Genomic DNA, 9261 nt, shown 5'->3' with positions numbered 1-9261 from the left:
CCGCGAACCCCCTGGAATATCGGCGCGCGTAAACGCTCGAGGGTCGCGTATGACGTAAACGCAAAGTAGAACGCAGGACTGCCATAAGTCGTAAAAAGAATCCATAAAACAGTACCCCCGCGCACACTCTTTCTCTCTCTTTTTCTATCTCTTTCTCTCTCTCTCTCTCTCTCTTTCCTTCTTTCTCTCTCTTTCTCGGCAACGGGCGCCCGGCAATTTCGTTTATTTACGTCAATCTTCCCCGTGTTATGAAGTAAAACGCGCTGAAGGCAATATATGCCGCGCAATTGCCGTAACTTCGCGGAAAAGCCGCTTCGCCTGCCGTGAGCAATTATCCGCTACTTCGATTTGACAGCCGACACCTTATCAGCCTGATACAGGCTTAACGACCTTAAACAATTACTCGGACCGAGGAACACACTTCGAGATTTGTGCGCCAAGCTCGAAGTGATCGACAAACGTGCCACGACGAGAGCCATGTAATTGTGTAAATTAAGAAATTAATCCGAACAATTGACTACTTTCCTACGCTTCGGAGAACAATGTAATATAGTTTCATGCGTTCATACGAATGTAATTTAACGCGATCGCATTTGTCGTGAATTTATCAGCCGGAAAAGCCGGATGTATGCAGTATTGCACGTTTAATCCCTGCATAAAGTAAGAAACTGAGAAAATTAGAAACACGTTAGAAATATTTCTTCAGTTTAATTTAATTTTATTTAATTCTATATTTAATTTTAATTTGACAATTCTTTTATTAAATTTTCCGTTAAAAATGTATTATATATATACATTGTATATATAAAATGTATTATATATATGATACAGTTAAATAACATTATATATTTTTTTACACACTAAATACTTAATATACACTATATTTTTAATATAATAATTTTACAGTTTGATTTATTTTCTATGATTTTTCTGGCCCTTGAGCTTTTATCTGTAATGGGAATTTTGCATACATTATCTTGAATATTCAAAGTACATATACGCAAACATCGAAATTTTTGTCATTATTTTTTTTAATTACTATTCACAAGGAAATGAATTGAGATTTTTAATTATTTTTCGAAAGAAAATTAATTTAGATTTTGTCATTATTTTTTAATTAGTTTTTTAAAAGAAAATTAATTGAAATGTTTGTTGAGAAATTAATTGTAAACGTGTCATTATTTTTAATTATCTTTTCATTTACTAAAAATAGCAAACATCACATATTTCCACAACAGTAAAATTTAAAATACTCCCAAATAGTAGGCTGACGTCAAATGATATATTAATTACATATTATTAAGATGCGATTTATATTAATGATATATTAATAACGTATTATTGAGATGCCATTAATGCATCATTGGAGCGTCACTTGACGCCATCGTGTTTGTTTCAAAGCGAGTAATTTTTTATCGAATTGAATAATTTTTTATCGGGGCTCTGAATCAATGTCATATTGTTTGCGATCATTTTTTGATGCAGTGCGGATCGTAATCTTCAATGTTTTCGAAATTTTTTCATTATTTTGGCGATATGAACAATGCACCCTTAATTAATTGCAGGCGAGTCGCGGTAGAGAATCGCCGACAGAGAACGCGACGGATGAATTATGAATCGTGCTCGCTGACGCGCGTGGACTATCGTTAAGGTATGAAAATAAAAGGAAAAAAGGAGTGTATAAAAGCGAATATTCCTTGGAGTAGAGCCGTCTGTACCACTACTATGAGCGGCTACCACGGGTTTTGCGTTACGCCGGTGAGTTTCGGCTTGGTACGCGGCGCGGGAAAAGCTGGAAAATTCAATACCGCGGAAGTTTATGTGTATCTACGGGCGCCGCCACTCACACACGGCTTGGGAATATTAAAAACGAGGGCTTTTTTATTAAGGCGCTTTTATGACCGGAAGCGCGCGCCTTTTTGCTACTTATATACGCCGTCGGCAGAAGGGCGGTCGCTCGCGGTTTGAAATTCTAAGAGAAGCCGCGAGACTCGCGCAAAAACATCATACGTCGTGCGAGAAACGTGCGGAATCTGTCGAAACGCGTCTTCCGCGCGAGTCGAGGAGAAGCAATTATTTGTGGCGCTTCCTCCACACACAATGTGGGAATTTTATAGGTGCGATTTTGAAAGTTGAAAATTTGGCAAAAATTGCCAAAATATCGACGATCAGTTTTATAGGGAGTAAAAATAGCGTTCGCGATGTCCTGTCAGTCGGAATCATTTAAATCGAAAGTCTTATTTTCCGTTACCAACAGTTAATATTGCATTATCGATGGTTAGTAAGAAACAACAGGTGATTTTGCGAATATTCGGCTGCGTAAAAAGATGGAATTTAGCTGAAAAGATGTCAGTGTGCAAAAATGTCACGGAACGCGATGCAACAGCAAACTGTAAAAAAGCACCTGTGAATCATCGCGTTTATCGCCCTGATAAAGAGAAAGTTTACCGAATTCCCCATAATATTTCACTTTATCACGAAACGCTAGAGTTGCGCATCGCGAAATTTCTACACGGAAAAAAAGGTTGAATTAACCAAATATCTGGTCGAATATGGACGATCCAGAAATTCCGATTGAAGTAATCCGAATTCTGTTTAAGTCAATCAAAAATCTTGTTAACTTAAACAGAATTCGGATTATTTCTATCGGGATTTCTGGATCGTTCATATTCGACCAGATATTTGGTTAATTCAACCTTTTTTTCCGTGTAGGAGCAAGAATACCGTAATGTACCACGCTACACTTGCATCGAGCTTGCGGGACGATAATCCGGCGAGGGATAAGGGGAGAGGATCAGAAGACGAGCCCCGTCGATCATTGAAATATACCAAAAATTTATTTACATAAAAACATGAATATAATACCTATAATATTTCAACTGCTGCGCATTTTTCTTTGTTCGCACGGTACGTGTCATGCCTAAACAACTGGCGTCGAGTCACGAAATAATGGTATTGTCGCAATTTTTTTTCTCATTCTTTCTTTTCTTTCTTTCCTTAAACACACCTGCACAGAGCGCGTATCCGAAACAACCTGTTAATGACCTAAAGTCTAGTCGTAAGCTACATCGAATCGATTTGATAGCGATGCAAACACAGCACGTTCGAGGTGTCGCGGTGTCTATGTCCTCGTGAGATAAACTGATCGAAGCGTTTCTCGAGCCGATACAATTAAAGTGAATCGAAACGAAACGAAAACGCAGAGCCCCGATTCGCAACGTTAAATCCCTCTTCGTCTCTGAAAGTTTACGTTCCTTCTCCTCTTCTTCCTCCTCCCTCTCCTCCCGCGCGCATAGCACACAAGCTTCTCGTCTCCTCTCCTTTTTTGCTCTCTCTTTCTCTCTCCCTCTCTCTCTTTCTACCTCTTTCATAAATAACATAAATGCGTTTATACCATTGCCCGGCCGCGCGATATCACCGACAACAATTTTTCTCTCCTCGTATATAGTACCATTCATTACAATATTTACAGAACTATACGTACAACTTAGAGTATATAATCGAAAAAGATACGATACAATCGGGGCCGACTCGTGGCTGTGAAGGTTCTTGCCCTTGCGTCTTCGTTGAAAAATTGTTCCTCGATTTGAAAAATAATACGCAGCGCTTTCGTTTAAACATTCCCCCCTTCCCGTTTTTTCTCTCCGCCATTCGTCCAACTCATTCGCGAGAAACTGTTACAATCGAAGAAAGAGATTTCCGCATCGGACGTTACGCACGTTGCTAACTGATGTCGCCCGTCAGCCGGGCGCCGTTGGACCGGTCCTCTCGTGTGAAAATCGCGTGTGGACACACAACAATTAAAATATTATCCAATAATCACTTTATGATTGCAATCCCTACGATATATCGGATTACTCCCCTCCTCCACGTCCACAATTGCACTAACGCACTCCGCGATGAGAGCTTCGATCGAGTGACAGAGATTGTCCCCCCCTTCCTCCCCAAACGAACTGGGATCCAACGACTGGCTCGTCCATTCTACGAAAATGAAGCGACGGGCTGCACGCGGACATCGAATACTAAGCTACCTACTCAGAATGCCTCGAGCGTTCAGCTCGACGAAAGTTCCTTAAGGAGTACGAAAGAAGTTTTCATCCGCTCGTCTCTCTCTCTCTCTCTCTCTTTCTCTCGGCACGCAAGCATCCCCGGCGAGTCCTGTATCGGTTCTCGTTAACTCGGAATGAGCGATCGCGCGACTCGTCACACACAAACTCGAAGAGTAGCGTCGAGCGATAAGTGAAATCATATTTTGAGAATACGATCAGGATATAAGAGAGCTTCTTAGTAATCACGCGTGACCTCGTGAACGAAGAAGCAAATCAAGCGAGGGTAGATATCGAAGTCGCACCAATCGAGGAAATATAAAAGAAACGACGTGTCCTCTCATAACGTGAAAACGTGAAATTTAGCTGACATTCGATCGTATAAAATTCTTGGACACAATTTTTAGACAGCCTTCTCAACGAGTGAAATTTTGCGCTTCACGCAGTTCCGAGTGTAAAGAGCACTGACGGACACTCGCGGCGAATGTGTTGAGTAGAAATTCGTATGAAAAAGTCATCTCTCAGTAGTTTCAGGCTTAAGTCTCTGTAAAGTCGATATATTAGTCTCAAAAATGCATTTATATTATTATTGGTTCAGTTTGATTAAAAACCGCGCGTAAGGCGGGAGATATAATTAAATCGACACACATCGACAGTTCCACTTTAAGTTAGTTCTTTAGCTATTATTATTAAGTAATTCGATTGTGTTACAGTGTACGCAGATTCGTGCTCGCGCGCTCTCGGCGCACGCTCGAGGAGATCGCGGTCGGTGCGCGGGAGGAGGGAGAGGGGGAGGAGACGTGCGAGTGTTGTTGCAAAAATTTTCGCGCGCAGGCACGGCGTGAAAATCGCTAGAAAAACCGCGCGATCGTAGTACGGCGTTGTGCGCGCGAGTGCCTCTTTAGAAAAGAAAAAACTCTCGGAAAATCCTCGCGCGCAGGCAGACACGCGCGCGCACACACACACACACACATATACACACACGGGGGGTTGCACTTTTAGAAAGTTCGGAGAATTTCTCGCGCGCAGGCACGACGTGAGTTCCTTTAGAAAATTGCAAAAGTCGACGGGGTAAAAGTCATCGGGAGTGATCTGAAAGCGCCGCGTAAATCCACGGGTTTCGCGACGGGTGGACCAGTCGTCGTCGAGAAAATCGGGCGGCTGATCGCGCGCTCGCGACTATTCTGGAGTACCAGAAATTCGTCGACGAGTCAGAGATTCGTTCCGGGTCGAAAACTCCCCCGAAACTCCGACCGGTTGCGCGAAACCGCCATCACGACGACGTCGAGTTCTCCCGCGCTTCCCTGTTATCCGCGCGTTATTCGTTAACTACGTGGCGAAATATCCTCTGCGTATCAAAATTCGATCGTATAAAATACTTTCTACGGGATGGACTGTCGCACCGACGAGCGTAACTCTCGAGCGCGGCCTCCGACACCTTTACATATAAAAATCCGACGATACAGATGCTCCGTGTAAGTCCGAGGAGTTCATTAACTTTCACATGTAAGTCATGCAAACGCGATACAAATCGAGATATAAAACTACAAGTCCAGCTACGCGACTTCAAAAGGCGTCCGCAGTCGTTGCTGAAGATTCCATTCGGTGATCACAGACGGGAGAAGCGCCACGCACTTGTGCTGTCCCTCGTCCGTCGTTGGCTAAATGCGACGATCCTCCTCGCGCTCGCGGACGCAGGCGTGGCGCCAAGCAGCGGTCATCGCGCGTCTGTCTGCCTAACTCTAGCAGTGTGGGATACTCGAAGTAAGAGAAGAGTAGTCGATTCGCCAAAGTAGAAACGAGTCGAGATAAGCGAATGCAGGCCATCGAGACACATTCGCGCAAATTTTCTTTACATTCCAAGTATCCAAAGTGTTTGTTACCTACGTCCTCATCCGCGGATCGACTCATTCGCCGGAAACACGTACGAATTTTTTGATATTCCTTCTGGTTTCGTCCGCCTGATCTCCGAACTCGGCACGTTATCTTCGTGGCCGTCTTCGTCGTCAGTTGATTTCGTTATCGGACGAGAAGGAAACAAAAAGGATATCAATCCTTTCGACGAGATGTCGCTACGCCTTCGCGATTCGCATTGACGACGAACGAGAAAGATCGTCATCGTCGTCGTTTTTATATAGGGTACACCTAATAAAAGAGGTCATACTGACGACTTGATCGTCCCCATTGTCACGTCCACATTTGAGAATTGCGTTTAGATTGTATGATACAACTACACATACAGCAGTATCGAGTTGATATAGAGATGTATATAATATAGAGACGCGCGTATATATATTCAGTTTATATACATATATACCTATGCACATGGATGTGATCGCAAGAGACGTATGCGAGTTGCATAGAAGATATTTCGATCGAGTCGTGTTCGTTTCTTCGTCGTTGGAAGCGAAACACTCCCGCGCTGCGCTAAAATCGCCCTTCGCGTCCGGTTCAAACTGAGATCAATTCCGCTTCGCGACGACTTTCTCGGCTCGCTCTTCTCGCCGTCAGAGTTTCTTCTTCTCGGGAACACATTCTTGAAACGGTAAACCGTTACTCAGGAAAGATGACATGTGTCGTTCTTTCACATTTATTCTTCCTTCAAGAGTCTCGCATCTCGAAACAAATCGCAAGTTGAAAAACGCAGTGCATTACTTCTCGAGGTGATCATATTTTAATTGATCACCAAACGAATTTCGGACTTGAGAATATCTGAAGAAATTATCCCTCCTCATTTCGATTTATCTTCTTCGTTTCGTGTTACTCATCGTATCCGAGAAGACTCGAGAAATTCGCGGACGAGGCAGATGAAACGAGGCTATGAAATCCTCACACACGTCGAACTCTCGCATGAAATCGCGATTGGTAGATTCGCTCCCCCGTCGTACCTCCCGAGAATTCAACATTGTGCGTTATCCCGTTGTTCTTGGTCACCTTCTTGCACGATCCTCGAATCGCGGGAGCGTGAGCATGGCGTTTAAGATTTATATCACATCCTTGGTCTGTGCGGCAGTGTTTCCCCGTGTGTTGATCGATCATGACGCATCGAATCTGTTGCGACCCCGACTTCAGTTCAGCCCAGCTCAGAAATAGGCTGCTTGCTCGGCTTCTGATTCGCGTTCCTCCAAAAGAACTTCCGACAAGGACGGTTCACCGACGTTCATTCTTGATGTACTTGTGATCTGCTGAAATTTCCTCGTAATATCGTTGACAACACCAATATCGTATCTTTTTACGCAAATATTTCCTTCTGATTGACATTTATATAGATACTCGACCAATTCAGATACATACTTCTCTCTGTGAAACTAAAGAGACCCAAACGAATCGATAAATATTCTCGACAGTTTCCGATATCCGAATAACTTGGACTTCTCGTTGGACTCGCGCGATCGAACCGATCTGCATAGAGCTCGGCAACGAGTCGCACAACAAAATCGTACAACCTTTCCTTCAGCGAAGAGAAGCACGCACTCTTCTTCGCTAGTGACCCTGCGGACTGCGAGGCGAAGTCGACGGACGCACATGGACTCGACATCGGCCGATTTCCGGTATTCCGGACCGGCGACGAGGTGTCGCGTGGTCGACGAAGCCTCGGTTCCTCGCCTCAGTCCTTCCACCAGCCGCAGAGACAGCAATACCATCGCCTCTCGGGATGGGGCTGGATTATCTGCTATTGTCAGTGCATCGCCCTGGTGGTAGTCAGATGCGTGGTCTCGGCCCTTTTAGGTGGCGGCGGTGGCGGTCTCCTCTTGCCCGCGATGGCATTGACGATGTTCATGCTGCGGTTCTCGTCGGCGAACCTCACAGTTGGCTGTCGAGCTGGGCTGGACGCGTACTCGACTGGTCCATGAGGATCCGTCGCGTACACGTTCTCGTAGAGATTGTCCGCGCCGTAATGCTCTTGCACCCAGTTGGACACATTGGTCTCCCTGTAGTCGGCTACTGCGGGTGGCGGATCTCGAAAACCGAGCACCTCGTGTGGTGTTGTTGTGGAGTCCAGTTTGCATTTCTGTGCGACTTGCCACTTCTTCCTCATCACCCTCTGTAGATCCTTTAGAAAGTCGCCTGGTGGAGCCTGATCAGAGGCTGCCAGTTTCTTAGGTGATGTGAGCCTCGTGCTGTCAGACCTCCTCGGTGGCGTTGGTTTACGCTGCGGCAAAGCTGGGCTACCAGGTTCTTGTTGAGGTGGTAGATTAAAGGAGATCTTCTTACCGGTCCCGGTTTTGGACTTGGGCGACGTTGGGGGTTCTTGAATGGTTACTCGGCGTTGCGGTTGTGGACTGGAAGCGGCTTTCAACTCGGCTAGATACGGTGGCGCTGCGTAATGACCGGTTCCTTGTTTCATAGCGCTGCGCCGGACAGTGTCCATGTTGGGGTTCGGTCTGATCGGCTGGATTGTGTTGTGATGAGTCGACTGATGACTTGCGTATAACTGCTCGACCTTGGAATTCTGTCTGCCGAGGCTCTGGGAATTGGTATGTTGTTGTTGTTGTTGTTGTTGCTGTTGCTGTTGCTGAGAGCCGTAAGCCGGCGGTGGCACGAAGGGTGGTGGAGACGCAAAGTTAGGTGAGCTCGGGGTGTAGGTTGGCGTGCTCGCCGTCGATCCCGGGTAGGAACTTTGCGGGGAGGACACGGAATTGGCGGTGTTGTTCGCATGGGCGTTCGGGGACGCGTTCGAGTTGTAGTTCTGACTATTCTGGACCGAATTGTTGTTCAGCGCGAGACTGTTTGTGTTCGCGTACATTTGACAGGATTGCGATCTGGGGGTATGCGTGGGAGTACTCTCAGGGGTTACAGAGTTCGTAGGGGTGGACTGCTTGGGTCTGGCGCGACGTATCGTTCCAGTTTCGCCGACTAACGGGCTCGGTGGCGGCGGTAACGACGCGAGACTCAACGAAGAGCCTGTGAGCTCCGGTGTGTTGCAAATAGGAAGCTCGCCGGGTGCTGGTGGCGGCGGCAGCGAGTCCAATGAGAGATTAGACCGGAACATTTCCGGAGGTGGCGGTGGAAGAGGCTCACTGTCGGACTCGACTTCCTCGGCGACTCTCGACGGCGACGGTGGTGGCGGCAATGAGGTGATAGAATCCATCTGTGAGATATAAAGTTGCTTGTCACACATAGGATATCATAGTCTCTTCGAATTTACGTAGACTTTGAATGTCATACAAGGAAGATTGATTAGGATATTGGATATGTATGAGATGATCACATA

General features: G+C 45.7%; 1 protein-coding gene across 9 annotated transcripts in view; it reads right to left on the bottom strand.

The window, feature by feature from the left end:
• Positions 1–2814: 2814 nt before the first annotated feature.
• The window catches only part of LOC116847477 (amyloid beta A4 precursor protein-binding family B member 1-interacting protein-like), a 199324-nt gene continuing 192877 nt past the window's right edge, over positions 2815–9261 (bottom strand). For 8 of the 9 annotated variants that reach the window (XM_032822508.1, XM_032822509.1, XM_032822506.1 and 5 more), the window contains one exon: positions 2815–9138. In XM_032822508.1, the coding sequence (XP_032678399.1) occupies positions 7726–9138 (1413 nt within the window). In that variant the 3' untranslated portion in view covers positions 2815–7725. The remainder of the gene's footprint in view (positions 9139–9261) is intronic. The other variant, XM_032822507.1, reaches the window with a different exon arrangement.

Source organism: Odontomachus brunneus, unplaced genomic scaffold (assembly GCF_010583005.1).
Source record: "Odontomachus brunneus isolate Ranch 3 - 2012 unplaced genomic scaffold, Obru_v1 Obru_scaffold_078, whole genome shotgun sequence".
Taxonomy (NCBI): Eukaryota; Metazoa; Arthropoda; class Insecta; order Hymenoptera; family Formicidae; genus Odontomachus; species Odontomachus brunneus.
This window is presented reverse-complemented; position numbering and strand designations above follow the sequence as displayed.